The sequence below is a fragment of the Sturnira hondurensis genome, unplaced genomic scaffold (genome assembly GCF_014824575.4).
Source record: "Sturnira hondurensis isolate 20B ecotype Veracruz unplaced genomic scaffold, ASM1482457v3 Scaffold0012488, whole genome shotgun sequence".
In the NCBI taxonomy this organism is placed as follows: domain Eukaryota; kingdom Metazoa; phylum Chordata; class Mammalia; order Chiroptera; family Phyllostomidae; genus Sturnira; species Sturnira hondurensis.
The window spans coordinates 733776-757068 of record NW_028085119.1 but is presented as its reverse complement, the minus strand read 5'-3'; the positions used below and the strand labels follow the sequence as shown (position 1 = coordinate 757068).

General features: G+C 45.3%; 1 protein-coding gene across 1 annotated transcript in view; it reads left to right on the top strand.

Annotated features, from left to right (window-relative positions):
• The window catches only part of FAM107B (family with sequence similarity 107 member B), a 193910-nt gene extending 172106 nt beyond the window's left edge, over positions 1-21804 (top strand). The window contains 3 exon segments of the mRNA XM_037060731.1: positions 11527-11710; positions 17742-17892; positions 19108-21804. Coding sequence (XP_036916626.1) covers positions 11527-11710; positions 17742-17892; positions 19108-19224 — 452 coding nt within the window. The 3' untranslated portion in view covers positions 19225-21804.
• The last annotated feature ends 1489 nt before the right edge of the window (positions 21805-23293 follow it).

Genomic DNA, 23293 nt, shown 5'->3' with positions numbered 1-23293 from the left:
CAGGCCCGGGGCCTATGGACCCCTGGTATAATATATATTTGATACAGGTGATTTTATGCAAAGAAGACTACATGGTACTTCATTTTTATCAGCTACGGTACATATGTGATTCATGACTAATATCCAGAAACCCCCTGGATTTGGAGTTTTGGTTTAACAAAGTCTGCTCCACACTCCATCCTGTGTGGACCTTTCTAGCCCTGGACCAAACAGTTGAGACTCTTCTAAAGGGACTTGGAGTGAGGGTGGCTGCACCCGGGGCAATTCAGATCACTGGGAGGAAACCTACTCAGCATAGATTCCCTCGGAGAAGTCTGTGACTCACAGGCCTGGGTGAGGAGTGGAGGCCTAGTGAGGTGTGTGTGGAATGTGAGAGGAGTGTCCTCCCCAGGCCCTCCTGGCCTGGCCCTGAGGACGGGGCCCAAGCTCTGAAGCCCTTGACTCCTAATCACCCACCCCTCCCCCTCGTCCCTCTCCCCCACCGTAGTGGAGATGATGGATAAACCAGATTCTTCTGTATAATCAGAATATTAGAACTAGTAGGGATCTCAAGGGTCATCTGGTTCAATCTTTTCTTTTTACAGGTATGGAAGTAAATCATTATTTTCAATTAAGCATTTTTAAAATCAGCCTTGCAACAAAATTGCCGGGTTTTTCTTTCCTTGCTCTGGAAGAGCTGAGCTTTTGAGAATTGAAGTGGTTGAATGGCAAGTAGAAGTGCAGAAACCACACCTGCACCCTGGCCGGGTGGCTCGGTTGGTTGGAGTGCTGTTCCGTACACCAGAGTGTGGCAGGTTTGATACCTGACTGGGGCATACACTTAGGTTGCAGGTTCAATCCCTGGTTGGAGCACGTATAGGAGGCACCAGATGGGTGATTCTCTCTCACATCAATGTTTTTCTCTCTCCTCTCTCTCTTTCTCCCCTCCCTTCATCTCTCTCAAATCAATAAACATAATCGTCAGTGAGGATTAAAAAATTATAAATTAAGAAAAACACATGTGATCAACGTTTTTTTTTAAAAAAAACAGCTTCTCCGAACACAGACTGTGCCTTCTACTACAGAACATTCTTCACTGGTGAAGTGAAGGGTCCTTGAACTTCAGATCTCATCAAGCTGCTTTATGTAGGAGACAGAGAACCTCTGAATCACGTAATGGTCATCTATCAAATGTCATCTGATAAATATATCAGTTAAGGCAATTTTAAGGCCAGTGAATTTAAGGTGATTGATTATTGAAGAAATCTGTTAATTGAATAATTGGATAGCATTTCAGTTGCTTAGAGATTTGTGCCGATTAATGGGCTGCATATTAATGAAATGCTAATTACTTCCTGGGAATATTTATGCAAGCCAGTGTCCTCGTATCTATTTTCCATCTGACAGCAATTCGAGTTATCTTTCTGTGGCAAAACACTCATTGCTCATACACAGTAATTGATGTTATGAACTTTTAGGGAGGGTTTTATTGTGTCATCTTATTCCAGAGGGAACATAATCACCTGGGTTAGAGAACATACTTTGGGTTCTCTGTTCTGATCTGTTATCAAGAGAAGCAGCCCTTGTCTAACTCATTTTGAGCTCCTTCAAGGTCATGTTAGGACAGTTTGTTCAGAGCGTGAGCTCCCTTCCCCACCCCGAGTTTGGCCCCTGCTGTAAATCCGAACTCCACACGTCTCTGGAGCTGAGTGGCAGCGGGTCAGGCTCAGCCCAGCAGTATGTGGAAGGCACGCCGAGGTGTTTCTGGGGATGAGGGGTGAGCCAGGCCCTCCCTTTGTCAGTTTACTGTGAGGGATGAGAAGTCTTCGTTTTAATGGAAGCAGATGGACGTACCCTAAGAGAAGTGCCCTGGGGGGATAGGAAGAGGGGAACCTCAACCTCCAGAGGAACCAGGAAAGGGTTCCTGGAAGGAGTTGCTTCACGTGGATGCTCAGATCCTTCCGTGTTTGCCCCCTCCATTCAGTACAGTTTTGTAGAGTGCCCACCGTGTGACCCAGGCACAGCACTGGGAACACAGTGGGGAGTAACGCCAGGTGTGCCGCTGGCCCCCCGGTGACCTCAGCCAAAGGCACAGGGAGTCTGTGGCCCCAGCTCTCCACCAGTTCTGCACCAACTGCTCACCGTGTGGCTACTGTATGGCTTAGGCGTGGGGCATAGGCTAGAGCTGTGGGGAGTGATCGCAGCCAGCGGTCTCCTCCCTTCTGATGGGACACCCTCGAAAGAAGACAACGTGGAGACCAAAAAAATTGTCACATTTGTGGGGGGAGAGCGATCAAGTAAAACTGCACTCAGTTATCCAGACAAGCAGGAGATGGCTCCTGAGGCATGGCCGTGGGAGGACTCGGGGAGAGGTCAGCTGCACACACGCTGTAGGCATCGCTCACCTGGTGGAAGGGCCGAGGGTGAGTGGGGCCTCCAAAGCCAAGACTGAGAGAGAGCGTAGGGCTAGGGACCTGTTCCTGGAGGACAGTTGGCACCAAGGGACTGAAAGGGACAGGACACTTGGGCAGACAGGTGCGGGGAGGACCAGGGAAGGTTGTCTAAGGGCTGGCAGTCAACTCCAGGAGACTGACAGTGGCCTGGGCTTTTCTGGGAGAGGCTGAGGAGGATGTACCCTAAGAAGCCTGGAGCCTTGGGAGCCCTGGGGAAAAGCCCTGAATGTGGACTGTTCTGTGGGTAGGCAGGCACCACTCAGGTAGTGAGTGCTCAGGTAGTGGATGTGTGTTGCATGAAATTTGTTTTCTCGTAGGTTTGGTTAATGATCTAGGGGCAGCTGTTTGTCCTTGGCTGCCTCACAGTCACATTGAGGGCCGGCACACGGGACTTTGATCTGCCCAGTAGATAACAGTCGGTGAGGAGGACATTTGCTGAGTCCGTTCCAGTTTGGGATAAATATCTGTAGTGCACGACCAATTCCTGAGGAGTAAGCCCAAATGCTTGGATTTGGTTAAGAAACCGTTCTGTGCTTCGGGGAGGACTAAACAGGCTGGGACGTGCAGAACGGAGAAAGTGAGCGGGCTCTGACCCCTCTGTGGCACAACCTGCCTCTGCCCCGGGGTGCCTGTGTCCTCCCACTGTGGTGATGCCTTACATCTATCTGGTTGCCCCTTCTCCTCTCAGAGAGGGGCTGCTGTTGCCCGGGGCTGAGGGCGTTTCCCCTCCCATCGGAATTAGGGTCCTGGAATCTGCCCTGGAGGCAGAAGGTGTCTGAGTGAAAAAACCACCAAGGACGGGCCTGCCAGGACAGGGGGACGTCACAGTTGGCTGAGAGCTCCGTAGGGTTTTATTTATCCCTTTAACCACATTCACTTTCACCCCCCAACCCAGCACCTGAGTGAATTTTTATTTTATGTTAACTTTGTTCTGCCTGCAGACTCCTTTTCCTCACATCCCCAGTGTGTTTTTGTTTTTTTGTTTTTTTGTTTGTTTTCCTTTTCTCTTTATATTTTGTCTTCACATGTTTCCAGGTTAGCTGAATATCCAACTTTATAGCAAAACCAGGTCATTCAAGAGCTGCTTTTCCTTTTTTTTTTTTAAACTTCCACTTTGGTTTTGAACATGGTATCATTGGGCAATATTGAAAGCTCCTCTTTTTAGCAAAGCATTGGCCTTTTGGGGGGATAGGAGACAGAAGGACTTCAGCTGCTGGGTTGATGGGCTGGTTTCCATGGAAGCAGCCCAAATTTTCCTTTGTCAACTGTCAGCATCTCTGTCTTGCGGTCGGGTACCAGCAGGCGGTCGGGCACCAGCAGGATGTCTGGTACCCAGCTTGGGTATAAGTGCTCTCTGAGACCCTTCCCCAGTTGTTTCCTTTCTGGGTATCCCTTGTATGTATTTGAGTGATTTTTTGTTAGATGTGAGTGTAAATGCATTGTTAATAGTCCAGAAACTCAACTTGAACCTTACAGGAGCGGTAAGCTTTGTGAGCAGTACCTGTATTAAACAAGAGTGGAAGGCAGAAGCTTTTAAAGTATTGCCGTGCTTTTCAAGGACATTTTTGTTACCTGCCTTCTACCCGTTGCTGAGCTGCCCACTCTTTTCCCAGCACCTTGAATTAAACATTATGCAAAACATGCCTCTAAGATTATGTTGCCTATTTTCTGTTTCGGCTTTTCGATAGCGTTCTCACGTACCAATGGGTCCTTAGTTCAGATTTCAGGAGGGACGTGGGAGGTTAAGTAAATTGTAAACGTTGGTAAGAGTTAGTTGATGTGGAAGAGTTAAACTCTTTATGTTGGACTAACCTAGGAGACATTATGTATTTGTATATACCTCATTTATATAATTGCCCTGTGCTCAGAACAGTTATTTACAACAGATTACTGAGAAATGAGAACTAATGACCCTTTAGCTGTGCAGATAAGAAGACCAAAGCACAGAGGCCTGGGAGGGCTCAGGCTGCCCGCCAGCCTTTGGTCTCACCTACCCGGGATTTCCTTTCCTTCCCCTCCTCTTCCTTCCTCTCTGCTCCTCTCAGTCACCCATCTAAGTCCGAACTGGAAACATGAGCAGAGACCAACATGGGTTTTTTTCTTATTAAACTTGGTCTTAACTAGCATGCTTGTAGCATCTGGCCAGCCATTTTCACTCAGGACATTAACTAATGGAGAGTTAGATAAATGAGTTGATTTGTCGGGCCTGTTGAACTGCCCCGTTTATCGAGCATCTGCCATGTGAGCAGGTACTGGGTTTGGTGAATGTGTTCCGTAAGTCTTCTTCAATGCCTGCAACAGCTCTGCAAACGCAGGTGTGCTGGCCCTGATTTACGGTCGAGGAAATCAAGACTCAGGTCTCGGAATTTATACACAATCAGATAGCTGGTGAGTCACGTAACCAGTATTCTAATTCAGGATAGGTGTTCTTCAAACCTGCTGCCCTTTTCCATTATACTGAGTTGCTTCTCATGAACACGGTTTAAAGTGGATGAAATCATAAAATTGTTGTAACCCAGCAGGAACCAAATGATCTCTAGATAGTAATTTTAATAGCTATTTAATGTGTACCATGTTTATTGAGTTATACTTATATACAGAGCAGCACAGGAGTCAATAAAATACTGATTGGTGGTTTTGCAGAGTGAACATGCCGGTGTAACCAGAACCTGTACCAGGAGACAGTGTTACCAGCACCCCAGGAGCCCCCTGTATCCTCGTCCACTTCCCCCCAGCTCCCAAGACACCCGCTGTTGTGCTGACACCAAGGGTTGGTTGTTGCCTGTTTTTGAACATCGTATTCACGCGGGCATTCAGGATGGGCCCTTCTGTGTCTGGCTTCTTGTCCAGTGTTATGTTTGTGAGATGCAGCGGTGCCGTTGCTCGAAGCTGGTGTCCGTTTATTCTCAGGGCCGTGTAGTTTTCCAGTGTACCTGCTGACAGTGGACATTTGCGTTGCTTCCAGCTTGGGGCTGTCACGCAGAACCCTGCTGTTAAGATTGTTATACAAATGCTTGTATGTTTTAAGGAAAATGTGTCTTTCCTGGCTTTTATCCTCACTTTAGGGTGGACTTCTACAACGTATTTTTTGTTTGAGATGATAAAGCTTTGATAGAAAGTTTCCACAGTCTTTCACAGACAGAGAGAACATCATCCTGTTACAAGGAAACCCAGCTCTCCTCCCCCGCTATTCCAGCCCGCAGAGTGGAATGCGTGGAGAGCATCCTTTCGGAATCAGACCCAAGTTCCAGTCCTGGTTTTATTGTTATTTGCTGCCAGTGACAGCACTAATAACAGGTGACAGTCAGGGAGGGCTTACTGTTTCTATGCATCAGATGCTTTTGGTGTGCATTTCTCATTGGCTCTTCCTAACAGCCCTGTGAGATCATCTGCTGTTTTTTTTTTAAACTGGTGAGGAAATGTGCTCAAAGGCACACGTACAGTGAATGAGGAAGCCGGAGGTTAGACTTTGTCAGTGTGATCTGGAACCTGCCTGAGCCTCCTTTGTAAATTCGCGTGGATAGGAACCCCCACCTTACAGGGTTGTCGAGAGGATTAAATGACAGGGAGAGGCTTGCGCACAGGACCGAGGGCAGACACACAGTGACTCCGTGATGGGCTCCTGTCAAGGCGTGTGTCCTGTGCTTTCCCGTGTACCTTCACTCACTCACGGCATGTGCCGGGAGTCCGGGGTGAGCCGTCTCCCTCTGCTCCTGGCTGTCAGGAAAGGGGCGCCAAGGTCCTTGCGGAGCCATCGCCACCTACTGGTCTCTCTGCACCCAGACCAGCTCATCCTGACTGTTGGCACTATGTTCTGTCTTCCTGAAGTTTCTTGCCTCCTCTCTCTCTTTCTAAACATAAAATATATGCCTTTTTTGGTAAAAATACATTTTGAGGGGAATGAGGAAAACTGATGAGAAAATAAGTTTGATATTTTCCCAAGAGTTTCACTATTTGGCATTCGTACAGCGGCACATTGGCAGCCAGTTTTCGGGGAGTTTGGCCTTCCAGCAGCAGTGGAGCTGGGCAGAGTGAAAAGTCACGTTTCTGCATTTGTGTGGATTGCTCTGGTTGGGCGCCCTTTGTAAGCCTTAGTTTAGGGGTGTGGCCCTAAAGGTCCCCTGGGCACTTGTCCAGTGTGTATGGGTATCAGCTGGTGTCACTGTCTCCTGGTCCAGGATGGAATTTTAGTGTCCTTCAGGGTCAGGCAAATCAGGAGTTTGTCCGAAAAGGCCTTGCTGTTTGGGAGAAATTCCTGCCTGCACTCAGTCCTCACCACCACCCTCCCTTCTGGGAACCATGGGGTTGAGGCCCATGGCTGGGGGTCCAGGGAGAGCCTTTTCGCTTTCAGGCTTGAGGCCCAGAGAGTTCGCTGGCCTGCAATCAGAAGTGACTTGGCTCTCTCAGACAGTGTCAGAGGGTGGCTAGAATCTCTTTGAGACAGCCTGGGAAGCAAATTGTCTTAAAGAATATTTTAGAGTTATTTGTAACTTTCCAGAAGTAGCTGTAGCAATTCGGAAGTGAAATTGTTTAGCTTTGATCGGTTCTAGTGCACCTGTAAACTGTATACACTGTCATGCTTCAGGAATTGTTTTCAAAACGGTTCAACTGTTAGGGCTTCTAGGTACAATTAGATTTTAAAGATTTAGGTAAACATGGACTTTAACATAACCTCTAAGTTCTGATTTTTAAATCTCATAGGATGAAATTGTGGACATAGGAAGTTTTGTCCAAGATCTCAAGGCAGTTTTCTTCCTCTTACACTGGGTCGACACTAGTTTTTCTTCACTGACTTGATACTTTAAAGAGAAATTAACTTTATGAATCATTTACTCGACCAGAGGAGTGAATATGACAAGAATGTCTATGTTTATGTCTGGAAGAATGTTTCTTGTGGGAATAATAACAGCCACTTACAACATGCTTTTACTTCCAGACATTTCTGTCTGGGCTTCCCTGTCAGGCTTCTGTGTTTATTGCTTGGTGCTCAGCGAGGAAACAGGCCTGTCCTCCCAGCTCCAAGGTCACTGCCTTTTCCCTGCTGCTGTGGACTCCACAGGTCACGGGCTCCCTCTGCTGGTAGTGATCTCTGTGACTCTGTTACTTCATTTATGTAATTAAGATTCATTGACCCAGTCCAAGGGACCGCAGAAATGTGAATATAAACCAGATGTGGTCTTTGCAGTGAAGAGGTGGTAGGATTTATATGCGTGTCGATGTGATACAAAGTGGAGGTCGGTGAATACTAGGAAGAGGAAACAAAGAAAATTCCTTAGATGCTTAGAGATCAGAGTGTTTAACTGCAACTGGGAAGTCAGGGAAGGCTTCACGCTGGACGTTCCACACTTACCTGCATCTGAAGAGGGGGCGGTGCAGGGATGGGTAGGAAGAGGCCCAGCCCCACTGTTGGAGGGAACGAGCTGCAAAGGTGCCGGTGGGGGTGGGGTGGGCAGAGAGGTGTTCGAACACGGGGATGTGCTCGGTTGTTTGGTCAAAGGATAGGGTCTTGGAGTTGGGAGTGCTCCCTTAGGGTCAGAGTGGCGTTTCCCAGCCTTGGTGGCAACGAGGAGCATGGCTGGCAAAGGGAAGAAGTTGGACAAGGTCATTTCAGTGATTATCGGCAAATGTAGGTCATGGCTCCAGGGTGGAAAGTCCCTGAGAAGTGGCCTGAACCAGCTCCTACACTTTCCCCAGCCACCAGCACTTCCTCTGAGTACGCAGAGTGACAGAGGATGCTCCCTGTCAGTTCGGCCCCTCCTTCCTAAACGACCTTTCCTGGGTCCCAGAGTGGTACTACTTACTGCATGATGGGCACAGGGACTCTGGCCCGGCCCACAGGCAGGCCTGAAGTCTACGCACTTGCCTCTGTCCCAGGGCTTCCATGCCCCCTGCCCCAACTCCAGCAGGGCCAACCAGTAAGAAAAAAGGGACACCTTCGCACCATCGTGTACAGCAGGACTCCAGCCCCCACCTGTCTGCTCTGTTCAGCAGGAGACAGGCTAAGGTCCATCTTACTATACTGGTCCTGTGGGAAAAGAAGGACTACCAGACACTGAGTCTGAAGAGAAATCAGAAAAAATAACCCAAGCTAGAATTTGTTTCCTAGACTCGGGACTGAAGCCTTTTCATTCCACACACTGAAAGCTCAGCCCACCTCTTGGCTCCGAGCCCAAGTCGTGTCTGTACTCTGGCGCTGGCCTTCGGGAAAGACTTCGAGTGGGGCTCTTGTGCCACCTCTGCTTGCGGGAATGGTGGGAATGAGGGGCAGAGGAGGGGGGACTGCAAAGTGGGAAATCGGGGAGGTCAAATCAGTGAGACAGAGGGAAGAGTCACCCAGGGTCTGCGCACTGACCGCTGCCTTTGCCTTCTCACCGTCACCACGAAGATGTCTAGCAGACGTCTCAAACTCAGCTCGTCCCCAGTGGAACTCCTGGTCTCACTTCCCGCAGCCTCCTTCCCCCCATCGACAGTGCTAACCTTCTAGTTGCTCAGGCCAGAAACCTAGTCATCCTTGATTCCTCCCTGTGTTTCACAGCTCATCTCCAGTCCTGTAGGAAACCCCGGAGGCTTTGCCTTCAGAATACGTCCTGATCAGTTTGTCCTCTGACCTGCCCTGCCGCCGTCTGCTCCGTGCCCTCTCTCCCCTGCATTGCCGTAATAGCGGCCCCCCTGATTCTTTCTGTGCCTGCCTAGGTCTGTTCTAAACTCGGTGGGTAGCTAGGGTGATCTTTTAAAAACATGAATCAGATCTTGTCACTTCTATGTGCAGTACCACCGTGAGTGGCTGGCTCCCCGTTGTCCCTCACGGGGGAGGCCAGCAGCGTCCTCCCAAACTGGCTTCTTTGTTATTCCTCAGACCCATCAGGCACACTCCTGCCGCTGACCTTTGCACCGGCTGTTCCTCTGCCTGGAATGCCGTCCCCCCGAAACCCACACCCACAGGGCTTCTTCCCCCCCCCCNCCCCTCCCCCCCCCCCCCCCCCCCCCCGCCCTAGTACTGACCTTATCAGGAGGCAGGGCTCTGCGGCTCTGCTTTGATTGGGGGTCATGGAGATTACCCATGGTTTAGGGCAGACAAACAGATCCTTTTATGGAAGCACAGGCGCTTTCTCATCTAAAGATTAACTAGGATGAAGCTGCCCTCAGCTCTTAAAGGCAGTGGGGACTGCACAGCCGTGTGTGGAGCGGCTCGCTTTTCACCGGAGGAGCACACTTTTCCGAGGATCCGCACGCTGCAGCCAGGAAAGCCATGGTGGGGTCGCTGAGTCAGCATGTGCGAGGTTGGTGGTTCTCCGTCTGGCTGAGGTCGCAGGCTTTCTCACTTAAAAGGCAGCGCGGTGGGGTTTAAGGGATGTGCGGTGCAATTTTGAGCCTTGATGGTGTAGTAATACCTCAAATCTATAAACAATGACACATCTGCAGTATTTTGGTTTTCACTGATCATTTAGTCTTTGGATGTTTATCCTCCTTATTTTCACAATATTTTTCTACAGAACTATTAAGTGTCATAATTGGGTAAACAGAACATAGAATTTTAAGATCAGAGGATGTGCATTTTTACGTATTTTCATTTGAGCTTTACCCTACTGGCAATGTCAGCATGGACAAGTTATTTAGTTTTTGCTTCTCCATTTTATTACCTGTAAAGTGAAGATTCTAATTCTCCTGCACATGGGGTTGTTGCTGAGATCAGATGTGGTCCTGTACCTGTAAGCGCTGTATCTACAGCCCGGGTCATTGTTGGCTGCCACTTGGAACAGTGTTTCTTGCTGGGTGTGTCAGAGTACAGCAGGGTTTGGGGACAGTTCAGGGATTCAGGAAAACATGGTCAGTGACTTTGAAATCAAACTCATGCATGTATCAGCTAACGGCCACTAGGCCTGTGTTTTGGTGTTTTTGTACACATGTTTATTCCTTTCCAGTGCCCCCCTCACCACGCCCAAGTCCACAGAAGCACACCTGTGTTCTTGCCTCCTGTTAGCCCTGCCTCATGTGTAAACACACACACACACACTCTTCCCTTGGATGTTTGATTCCATGGCTTGAAATAAAGATGGAGCCCTTCTTCTCTCAGAGCATGTTTGTGGAGGGTCTCTCTACTTTTTCTGTTTAGTACAGATTTGGTTTAGTGCAACATTTATTTAGTTTTTGCCATATGCCAGTCACTTTGCTGGACCTTGGGATTCAAAACTGGGAAAGAAAGGGGTTCTAACTTTGCAGAGAATAGACAGAAACCTGGGGTTACCCTCTGTTAGGGTGCCTTTGTGATGGAAATACCCCTGCGCCATGCTGGGGCGCTGAGGGCCAGGAGGCAGCTGTAGTTCTCTAGATTTCCCTGGAGAGGTGGGGGAGGTGGTGTTCTTGGGCATTAGCTGGTTCACATGGGGATCGCCATTTCGTTTAGGGGCAGAAGACTGGCCAGAGAATTAGTCGGCCTGTCCTGAACTTTTCAGGGAAGGCCCTGTCTGTGTCCAACTGTCTGCAGTGTCAGGCCCTGCATCTGGTTTTTGGTTTGGAAAATGAAGTAATCTTACAAGGGCAGGGAAGCATGAAATGGTGTGTTAAAGATCTTGAAATATTTGCCAGTTCTGCATTGGGGGTGGAGGAGCAGGGCTGGGGTGGGTACCAGGAGGTGTACCTCAGGGCCTGCGGCAGTGAGATGCCTGCCAGATGGACCCGCCGTGCTTGACGCTCAGCCAGCCTTGGTGCTGGAAGCTCTGCCCGCAGCGAGCATTCATTCTCTTCTGTCTCATTGCATGTAACATGCAATGAGCACCCACTACACGTGGGACTGAGTTGGTCTCTGGACATGGTGGTGGGAAGTGTCCTGCGTGACCTGAAATCAAAGGTGTGACCAGAGCCAGGTCAGGGGGTTATTTGCTTTAGTCATAGGCAGCACGGGATGCTACGGATGTTTTTCTCTCCCCTTTACTCCCCCATTGCTTTCCCAGAGCTTCAGAAAGTTGTTGAAATGGCAACGTGGGCCGAGGAGGACAGCGTGTTCGGCCGTGCGCATGGCCGTGCTGGACCTCTGCGTTTGTGTGAGGTGTCTTTGCAGAAGGGATCACAAATGAGCCTCGTCTTTCTGTTTCAGACCACCCATTTGAGGGTCCCGACCTGAAGGACACGTATCTCACTCCAAGAAGCATCATGGCTGAACCAGACTGTATAGAAGATGACAATCCTGAACTAATTAGGCCTCAGAAACTCGTCAATCCGGTCAAAACGTCCCGCAACCACCAAGATCTTCACAGAGAACTTCTTATGAATCAGAAAAGGTAAGATGCCTTCGTGAGCAGAGGTGCTCTCAGGGGACTTGTAACTAGGTATAACTTTAATTATGTTTAGAAAGGCTTCAAAGAACTGTTTGTTTCTTCACTGTATTTGAGGCTCCATATTCCTTCCAGCGTCCTTGAGCCAGGACGTCGCTCCGCACGGTGAGGCCGCAGCAGGCGCAGCTGCCAGCACCAGGTTGCCCACAAGTCTGCGGTCCTCTGTCCCCTTGTCAGAGGGACACGGATCTTAAACCTGGGTGGGAGGGTCTGCACTGAGGATAAAAGGGAGTGTCCTGCGTCAAAGGGAAATACATTATTTCTTAGATTGGTAAAAATTCTGAATTTTCCCCGTACGTATGTGAATATGTGGGAGTCAGAGGTAAGTATTGCCTGCTCCAGCACCTGTGAGTGGCAGGCCGAAGCTTCTGGAACTACATCTGTCTTAATAGATGAAAACGCTTGCTTTGTCTTTGTTTTTCAGTGGCATTTTAGTTATTGACATTTGTGTTATTTTTAATTGTTGTGGAAACAGTTTCTTTGCCTTCTCTTTTCTATGTAAACCATTTGTTAGTCCCCTGGTGTCATGAGTAATTTTGAATGTTGGGTTGTGGTGCTGCTTTTTAAGTGATGCCGGCCAGGGCCAGGAGACAGGGAGAACAGAGGGTTCGAAGTTTTTTTATTGATTAGGGCACAGGGCTACCTTCAGTATTTAAGGTCAGTTAAGCTGCATTTAGAACTGTTTTCAGATTTTCAGAATGAACACTGTGGATTCAAATTGTGAGACTGTGTGACTCACTCATCTACCCAGCCTTTGCTAAGCCCTGGTACTACCCAAGGAACTGAAAGATACGTATATCAAATTAAGCATTAGAGTCATGTTTTAGAGGGAAGGCCTCATTAAAAATTTTAAAAAATTCTTGTAAAGGAAACGAGGGGACATTTTTATAGCAGTTCTTCCTGACTGTCGCCCTGCCAGAACTCCTGTCCCAGGAACTCGTGGTGAAGACATCCTTCCTCTGGGCTGCGTGCCCCTTGCAGCCCCAGGCGCACGAGAGTGCTGCTGGATTAGTGCTTAGAAACTGAAATCGAGTTTGAGCCTTCCTGAGCAGTACTTAGCTTCTCCTGGTTTTTCTCACATCAAAGGGAAAAAATGGATTCATTATCATCATGCCCAAAGCAAAAATAGGGCTCTCCAATTTCCTAAACGCCACAGAGTTTAGAGACAGTCCTGCCTGTTGAAGTCTGCCTTTTAGGGGAAAGATAAAGTTCAGTATACTCCAAAAGAGAGGAGCGAAATGGTTTTCCAAACCAAATGGCTTTCTGAGTGTCTCTGCCTCTTGGATCTCAGTTCCCTTACCTGTAAAGTGGGGGCAGGGGGTTTCGCTGGTCTCTGAGAACCACTGGAGGTCGCGCTGGTGTTCTGTTCTGTTTCTTCCTACGAGATCTGTGAAAAGGCTCCAAGTCAGATGGAGTAGGCAAGGGCAAAACAAAAACTGGCATATATAAAGTAAATATAAGAAAGATATATAAAAATATCTTTCTCATAAAAACAAAAGTAAATAGTGGCATGTATAAACACCTATTAGAATGCATGGCGTGCAGTAAGTCCTCAGTCCCAAACACCCAAACACCTGTTGGGACACCTTTTACGCAGTGTCACCAGGCAGCTCCTATTGCTTTTCCCCTTCCTGTTCGAAATTCCTGGTCTGGCTATAGAAGTGCATTTTAAAGAAAGAAAGAAAAAGACGGGTTTCAAAATCAAATGAACATATCTTATCTTATGTCTTCAGGTTTCTCAAGGTAAAACCTGAGTTTGGTAGGGTCCGCTATTCGAAGTACGGCTGGTTTTAACGTGCAGACTTCTCAAACTGTTTCTTCTTTTGTTCATCTTCTATCACATACGTATTTCAGAGACTGTTGTGGGGGGCGTTATTTCTAAATTTTAATGGTAGAATATAGGAAGTATTACATCAATTATATNGCTTTTCCCCTTCCTGTTCGAAATTCCTGGTCTGGCTATAGAAGTGCATTTTAAAGAAAGAAAGAAAAAGACGGGTTTCAAAATCAAATGAACATATCTTATCTTATGTCTTCAGGTTTCTCAAGGTAAAACCTGAGTTTGGTAGGGTCCGCTATTCGAAGTACGGCTGGTTTTAATGTGCAGACTTCTCAAACTGTTTCTTCTTTTGTTCATCTTCTATCACATACGTATTTCAGAGACTGTTGCGGGGGGGTTATTTCTAAATTTTAAGGGTAGAATATAGGAAGTATTACATCAATTTTATATATATATATATATATATATATATATATACACACACACACACACATATGTTTGGTTTAAGGGTAATTGTACTTGATTACTGGTTTGTACCATAATGAAAGTCTATCTATTTTCTATAATTTGTAAAGCGTCTTCCCATAGTTGATCTTGGCCAATCCAATGACCTTCCCAGTGACCCAGCCTGTGTTTTCTTGGGGTCGCCCTGATTCGACACGCCAACAGGAGAGGACTCAGAGTAACAGGCTAAAGAATCTTCTCTTGGTCTCACAGCAGTTTTTTGGAATCAAATGGGTAGAAATAAACATACAACTAAAGGCAATTTAAATGAAAGACAGAGATGAATCAAATATAGATGAATGACAAAAATTGGAAAAGGGATAGGGAAATGAGAAGGAGATAGAAATGAGATCCACGTACAATGAGCTTTCTGCGGAGCCCTGTACGTTTGCCCTGCATAGCAGAAGTTGGCTCAAAGCCCTGTAGCAGTTAGTTCAAAGAGTTTTTTTGAGTTACTTTTAAAAGATCTTAAGATAAAAGCAAAGTCACTGCTTCGGAGACCAAATACTCTACCCATAGGTTTTCTAACTCTGAAATTTAAGTTCTTTTAAGTATATAATTCGGCTCCTCTATTTGCTCTTTTGGACCAAGTTTAAGGTTAAAAGTCTTTACATTTCGAGCTGGTCACAGTTTGCCATGAGGATTNTGGCTCAAAGCCCTGTAGCAGTTAGTTCAAAGAGTTTTTTTGAGTTACTTTTAAAAGATCTTAAGATAAAAGCAAAGTCACTGCTTCGGAGACCAAATACTCTACCCATAGGTTTTCTAACTCTGAAATTTAAGTTCTTTTAAGTATATAATTCGGCTCCTCTATTTGCTCTTTTGGACCAAGTTTCAGGTTAAAAGTCTTTACATTTCTAGCTGGTCACAGTTTGCCATGAGGATTGATTAAAACCATTTTCAGGTTCTATAAGTATTCCCAACACAAGAAGGGCAGACTTCAAAAGACAAGTTTTTTTTTTAAGTTGAAAGATTAGTGTTTAAGAGGTCTTAAAAATATTTCTAATATAATATTTATATTCTATCTTCTCTACAAGAGTTCTTTTGGAAGGCGAATACAGAATACCCAACTATTCAGACATACCCCTAACAATGGTTCTTCGGCTTGCACACTTCAGTTGGTGGTTTTCACTCCCAGTGTGTTCGGTTGATCTGCATTTGGCACGCTTTGCTAGACAGATGTTTTCTCAGTAAATACTTGTTGCTATACAACATGGAAAATACAGGACATTGGAGTAGAAGTATTTGCACTTGAATGTATGCAGGTAGAAATCAAATGGTTCAGGCACAAATGCAGGCCAGAAGATTCCAGGATTAAAGATCAAGGGCTTGGAATGCAAATGCACTCTCCCCTCTCCCCTAAGAGAACAATTAGTCCAGGAGATGTTTGGCTGGGTGAGCAGGGGAAGCATGTGATGTTAGGGTCTGCACTGGCCCTCGCCTCTGGCTCAGGTCTCCCACCCAGGTCAGGAGGTAGTTTCACTTTTGTGGATTCAAGTGCCTCTGGGGTGGGGGTGAAGAGGGAGTGGGGGTGAGGGTGGGGTGGAGGTGAGGGTGGGGTGAAGGTGAGGGTGGAGTGGAGGTGAGGGTGGGGTGAAGGTGAGGGTGGTATGGAGGTGAGGATAGGGTGGAGGTGGGGGTGGGGTGGAGGTGGGGGTGGGGTGGAGGTGGGGGTGGGGTGGATATGGACCACCCCAGCCCACCCCTGGATGTATTCAGTGGTTTTCGTGGCATGTGAAATGTATGTGTAACGTGTTGCCGTCTTTTTGGAGGGCAGTTTGGCATATACATGAAAATGTAAAATGTGCAGACACTTAGCCAGCAATTCTACTTCTATGAATGTAGCCAACAGAAATACTTATATAAGAGTGCAAATATGAATGTACAAGAAAGGCCATTGCTTCATTACTTCAATAGGGAACAGTTGGCAACAACCTAAATGCATGTCTACATGGGAGTGGCAAATGGATGGCACTTCTGTATGTGCTGTGATGTCTGGTGTCGGTGTTAAAAAGATCGAGGGAGAGCTTTGTCTGTAAAGGTATAGAAAGTGTGGAGGAGCCTCCTTGACGCTGTTATCTCTGGGTCCGGTGCGGGGGGCCCACCTTGTTCAGTTTGGGGGGACCACTGACATAAAATAGAGCGTAAGTGGTGCTCTCAAGATCTGTTTAACGAGGAGAGTTCAGGTGTGCTTTCACTTTTCATTTTACATATAGGTACATGTTCCCTAACCTGTTTTTGTGCGAGGAGCACTCCCTCGTTTTAAAAATTGCCTTGGCCCACTGGAATAGTCCCAGCTAGCAGGCTCAGGATTGACTGCTGGTTTTGAGTGCTACAGAGCCACCAGGACTTGAGCACCTGTCAGTCGTAAGGGGATTGCAGTACTTGTTAATGGTGTATGTCAGATATGATGAAAGAGAATCGACTGCTGGCATGCACAGAATGGTGTTGTAGTCTTTATGAAATTTCCGAAAGCCCCTTTCTCTCCGCAGTCTGACCCAGTGTTGGACGCAGGGAGTCTGCAGGCAGGGCGAGCTTGACTTCTTTCCATTCAGCACAGACTAAGGGGTCGGTGATGTTAAAATAGTAACTGAATTTGTATGAGTCTGTGACAGTCACAAGTGAAGAGCATTTATCATATAAGCACCATTCCTGAGCTGTTACTAAATATTTTATCTTCCTGCCACCATTGTGTAAAATCTTTGAATAGGAAATGAATACTGTGTATTAATTAAACCCATTCATACACTGCAGTGGAGTGTCAGCTTAGTGTGTCATACATCAAAGTTTGCTCAACGGCTTCTGCGTAATCCAGAAGAATTTAATAACAGTTGAGGTTAATTTTGCCTGTGAAATAATAGGGAAAGAAAAATGTTTGGAATTTAAATTATGCAGATAGCTAAATCCTTAATCCTAAAATTTAAATCCCTTAAATCTGTCTGTAGTGTCTTAGAGGCTTTTTAATAGTCATGAAACTGAATGAGTCCTTACTCAGATTACTTCGTGTGTTCAATGACACTTAGGTTTGCTGTGAACAAAATACCATCAGCAACTTTTATTGTGCTGACTAAAGATTTAATTTTCAGAATAGTCTACATAGACTTTTGTCTCCATCATACTGTCTTAGCGACTGTGAAACCATAGTTAAATCGCAAAAGTAACCTGTCTCTTTTGTGTCACTGGAACTTTGGTTGAATTTATTATTATTTTTTAAATTATATTTTACTGTATATGCTATTATAGTTGTCCCAATTCTTCCCCCTTTGTCCATCTCCACCCAGCCCTCCGCCCATTCACTCAGGCAATCCCCACACTATTGGTCCTGTCCATGGGTCCTGCATATATGTTCCTTGACTAATCCCTTCACCTTCTTTCATCCTTCTTTTTTATTTTTCACCAAAAGTTTTGTTAATGAAAATTGGGAAATAATAGACATATCACTTTGACTATGTATCCCTTATCTTCGATAACAGAATATACTGATCTTTATTTTGTAAACAAATGAAAAATTCATTGTAATTTTTAAAAATATGTAGCTTAGAGAAATGCCAGCATTTTTTGAAGATTCCAGCTAGGTATGAGGAAGGAATATGATTTTGAAGATTAGTTCACAGATGTGACACTGTGAACTTGAAAGAGAAAGAATGTGTCCAGTTGATTACAACTTTTTAATTTTGTTAATTTGTTTTTTTGCAGGGGTCTTGCCCCTCAGAATAAGCCAGAACTGCAGAAGGTGATGGAAAAGAGAAAACGAGACCAAGTAATAAAGCAGAAGGAAGAGGAGGCACAAAAGAAGAAGTCTGACTTGGAAATAGAACTATTAAAACGACAGCAGAAGCTGGAACAGGTAAGGATGACGGGGTGAAGGTGGTCTTTTAGTTACGGAGCTATATTTGGCATACAATACTGTGTGAGTTTAAGGTGTACAGCGTATTGATTTGGTACATCTCTGTTGCAATACTATTGCCTTTGTCCCCTTAGTTGATGCCTCTGTTGCATCACATAATGATTATTCTGTAGTTGGGGACGGTTAAGATCTTGTCTCTCAGCAAGTTGGAGGTTTATGGCACAGTTTTGTTGTCTGCAGTCACTGTGCTATTATGTCAGGTGTCCAGGACTGTTTATCTCCTGGTTCCAGGTTTGCACCCTTTGAGCACCATCTTCCACCTCCCCTCCTCCAGCCCCTGGTAACCACCACTGTACTCTCTGTTTTCACAAGCTTTTTTTTTTTAAAGACTCCACATGCAAGATATATGGTACAATATTTGTTTTTCTCTGACTTATCTCACAAGTTGTCTTTTATGTCCTGAAAAATAAGAATGTTAGAATAAGCAGAATTTGCCCTTGCCAGTGTGGATCAGTGTTGGAGCTTGTCCCCGAGACCAAAGGGTTGCGGGTTGATTCCCAGTCAGGGTACGGTACCCAGGTTGCAGGTTCGATCCCTGGTCAGGGCATGTACAAGAATGCAATCAATCAATGTTTTTTTTTCACATCACTGTTTCTCTCTCTCCCCCCTTCCTGTCTTTAAAAAGCAATGAAAAAATGTTCTGAGTAATCTCTCTCTCTCTCTTCTCCCATTTCTCCTACTAAAAGAACATTTACCAGACATGTCAGATGTAAATGTTTATGCCATGAAAAGAAAATATGAGCAAAATATCAGCAAATGGCTTAAAATAGATTTAAGTGAAAGTCCAGGATTCTGTTGAGGACCTAGAAGAGATTCAGAGGCAAAGCCAACACCAGAGGCTTTCAGTGGATTCAGTGTTGGGAGTTGAGGCAGTTGAGTGAACTTGAACCTCACTGAGAGTATAGAACTGGGTTGATCTCAGGATCTCATCTTAACCATGATTTTTAGATTCTCATCTCTGGCTTTGCTTGTAGTTACAATCCATTGGCTGCTGCTCCTGTGTGGAATTACACCAGGACCTATATACATACGTGTGTGTACATTTTTTTAAACTGAAACCAGGAGAAACAAAGCCATTAAGGACTTTGGAAACAGGAGTGTTTTGAAAAGCCTCTCAGTTTGTAAATAATTTTCCTGTTTCTGAATTTTATTCAGCTTGAACTTGAGAAGCAGAAACTGCAAGAAGAGCAAGAAAACGCCCCAGAGTTTGTGAAGGTTAAAGGCAATCTTAGGAGAACAGGCCAAGAAGTGGCCCAGGCCCAGGAGTCGTAGGCCCAGGCCCCAGACACTGGGCTGAAGCTGTGAGCAGGTGCCTCCTCAAGGCTTCATCTCGGGCCACAAACCCCTGGGGAGCATCCCAGCCAGCAGAGCATCATCACTTAAAAAGGATTTGGCCCTGGTCCACCTACTATCTGGGTGGGTAAATTACCTGTGACAGCTGCAGTTCCTATTCGCCAAACGAAGGACATTGACCAGCACTCAAGTTGGGATGTGGACCTGTGTTCAAAGACTCTTTGAAAACAACAAGTAAAGGAACAGGACACTGGAATAAAATCTTGAGAGTTGCACTATTTGGTTTTCCTGCCGATCCGAGTTCAGTGGGGCACAGAGCCTTTTTTCCTTTAAAAACTAAAGAAAACGTGTTTTATTCTTCCTTTAGTTATCTACTGGTGAATTTAGATCACATAGAAATGCATTTGATCTGTTGCTGCCAATATTCAGCAGTTCTGTTTTGGGAACCCCAGGTTTTCTTGTTTTATTTACTCTTCCACCCCTGTTAAATGGAATTCACACCTGAGAACGTAGGTGATAATGTTGAGCACAGCTGTTACCTTTATGGACAGCCATAGGGTGAAGAAGGTTTAAAATATGTAAACAAACATACATAAACAAAAATATCTAAACGGCCATCTTGACTTTATTTTAATTTGGGGGGTTATATTCCATGGTAACATTCCAGCTTGTTATGTAAATCCATTTATTGCTTTGATAACTATTCTATTTTTTAAATTTCTTGCTGAGCTTGTCCTTTTATATGAAATAATCCCCCCCCCCCATCCTTTGGACAATAACAGCTAGTCCACATAACCAATTTCAGTGTCAAAAGTAGAGGGTCTAAATCTTTTGATTCCTTCTGAGAGCAGTGTGGGGAATGCGCCCACTGGGAGCCTAGAAAGGAGGGGTTCTTTGGCTGTTTGAATGTGAAGCAAGTGTAGACAGGTCTCAAGGAGGCCCAGTTGGAAGGTTCGTAGCGTTTGTACATGTTGAAAGTTACCAGAATCCAAGCTTTGAAAATTTCTGAGTAATGATCGCCCATTTCTTTCCTTTTTTTTTTTCCTTGAGAAAAAAGCCTGTCTCCCCACTCTGTTAGTTACGACGATGCTGTTGACCATGAGGACGACATTAACGACTACTATATTCTGCATCTCAGGAAAAGCCAACGCGAAGGGAGAAGCCGCGTAGTGTTTGGGCTCTAGCTGGCAAGCCACTCAAAGTGAAGCCCAAGTTGCCAGTAACAGCCAAGTGCCTAGGCGGGGTTCATTCTCTACTGCTGGTGTGGGACATGCGGCTTGGGGCAGTCTGGAAGGGTTTGTGTGGATTCAGTGTGTTCTCCATGGCGACGATGCAGCCAGTAATTTCTCCACTGAAGACCTTATAATTCCTCTAAAGGCACATAGAAAGCTGGGTTCTGAGCTTTTGAATTCTTAAGAAACAGGAGAAATTGGCTTTCTGTGGGAGTGCTTTTCATAGTTGACCATTGTGCTCATACTCAGTGCTAATGTGAACAAGATATAAGTAAATGCAGTGATCATATGCTGCTAGTTTGAGACTCTGTAGATCACATGTGGAATGGATGACTTCCCTCATCAGTAAGTATTATTTGAATAAAATAGGAGGCATTTAAGAGGATATATTGCTCTATCGTAGTTGGCTTTTGAAGGAGGGAGTGGCAACTTTTTTCCATCACTTCCTTGTCAGAGAAGAAAGTATGTTAACTGATTGTCTTGAAAGCACATTTCCAATTGCACACTGACTGCAGCTCTTTCTCTGTGCGTGTGCGCTAATGATGTGACCTGTAAAGTGAGGCTTTGGGACCGGCTCGGACCTAGCCTTTACTGCACGGAAGACCGTCAGATCCTGTGTCCTTGAAGCAGTTCTGCCACTTGACGAAATTCTCAAGGGCTCTGGCAGACTCCTTTAGAAGGACTAATTTCTGTTTCTAGAACTTACCTAGAATTCATTCTTCCCTGGGAAAAAATAAATTACACAAGCATTTCCCTCCCAATCTCACAAATCTGCAGACTTCTTTGTAGTTTGTAGTACAAGGTTTGGCCAAACCAAGACTTGTAAATAGCATACAGTGATGTCTTAGTGGAAGGTGCATGTAGAGAAGCTCCCTGAGGTCAGCAGATCAGCTTAGCTCATAGGCCCAGGTGTTAAAAGGCCTCGGTCTCCTTCAGTGCTTCAACACTGCACTCCAGACCCCAGGACTCACGGACATCCGAGCAGCTTTGTGCTTTGAGCCACTTTTGGACAAAATCGGCTCCATTTTTCCACTCCATGGTTTTCTTAAACTAGTTCAGTGTTTTATAGTCTCCTAGTAGTAAAGTAGTGTTGCTTTCTAAGCTATAACAGTTGACTTTATTCTTCTACTCTGAAAAATCTTGACTCGTTTGAGTATATATAATATATGTAAAGGGAGCCTTAATGGGTTTGTTTTCATAATTTAATATTTTTTGTATTTGCTCTTGTACAATTGTTTTTAATGAAAGTATTACAGAATCGAGGGTGGAATTCTTAGAACCAAAGTTATTCTTAATAAAAATCACCACATGCTTGGACCACGCAGCATTGTTTGTCTGGTGTTTTTAAAATGGATGTGTGGAACCGAATGGGGGGAAGGTGGGTCATGTTCAGTTCAAAGATCAGACGGTGGTTCTAAGGTCTCTCTTTGATGGCTGTCCTTTTGTACAAACGTGTCCCCAAATTAGTTATTTCCTCTTGCCTTATGTCAGTCAAGACTGATAATTTATGATGTCGAATTTATGCTACGGTATTATGCTGCACTTTGCGTAGAATACATGATATTTTAGCAGCAGCTGTCAGCGCTGCAGAGTAGAGTATTCTGAGTGTTAGGTAGCTTGGTAGGACAAGTGGGAGATGTGTTTTGGGAAGGAACAGTTTTTAGTGCTTGTGAACTCGTATACCTGGCATGTCTGAAGTATGACCACAAAATTATTTTGCTGATGCAGCTAGAACAGTGTTACCCTCAGAGAAGTTACTTTGGGAAGCTATACACATGATTTTATTATGCTATTGGTTAAATTAGTTTGGAGGTTTCAATCTCTCTACTTTTGCAAGCCCGGATTATTACTCAGCTCAATCACCCGATTCCTAGTATCTTTGGACTCTTTTGAAAATCAGATCTACTCAGGGCAGTAAAGATTTGCTTCCTCTAAGGTTATACCATGAGTTCTAAAGGCCAGCACCAAAGACAGGTTCCAAAAATTATTGGAACAGTAGTTGCATCCTTGGACCAACAAGGCATTTTCACACGGTGACAGTTTCAAGGCAGCCAGTCCATTCACTGGGCCAGTCCATTCACTGGGTATGTTTGTTGCTTATGGTAACAGGTAGATTGGAAAGGCGATGTGGCGACTAATATGTTTTTGGGAGGACTTGAAATGCTCTTGTACAGCTAAAAGAAGTGTCAGAATATTACTATGAGGCTTACATTTACTAGTATACTGAGAAACAGTGTTTTCTTTCCGAGGTCTTAGGATAAATCAAATTTTTATGAGTAAGCTCCATAATTACAATTTCCACTTTTTCCTCATGAGAAAATGCATTTTGATGATCAATTGAAGCTGTTTTGAATGTCTTCTCAGTTGCTCCTAGATTTCCTGGGGCACTTGGTTTTTTATGGACAGTGTGCTGATTGCTGCTGGGATGTAACTGCTCCTGGGCCCTGGAAGGTTAGGAAAGTATGTGTGTGTGTGAGTGTAAATATGTATTCATACATTTGCATTGATATTTATAGTGATTGGAAATCATTAGTTAACAGTGATATCCCCAATTCTGACCCAATAGCACATTCTAGCTTTCTTCTTTACCATATTTGTAGCCCCCTTTTCCAGCAGGGGAAGCCTGGCTGCCCCCCTCCTCCACACCTTTATTTCTCAGTCATGTTGGAGGTAACTCGTTTCTGAACTTTGCTCAGCCACCATCTGCACTCCGACCTTGCCTGAATTGCTCAGGGAGGAATCGCTGTTTTTTTCCTTGTGCATTTAAACAGTGACTGTGAATTGAATTGAACTGTCGTTGCAGTTTAGTGTGCCTG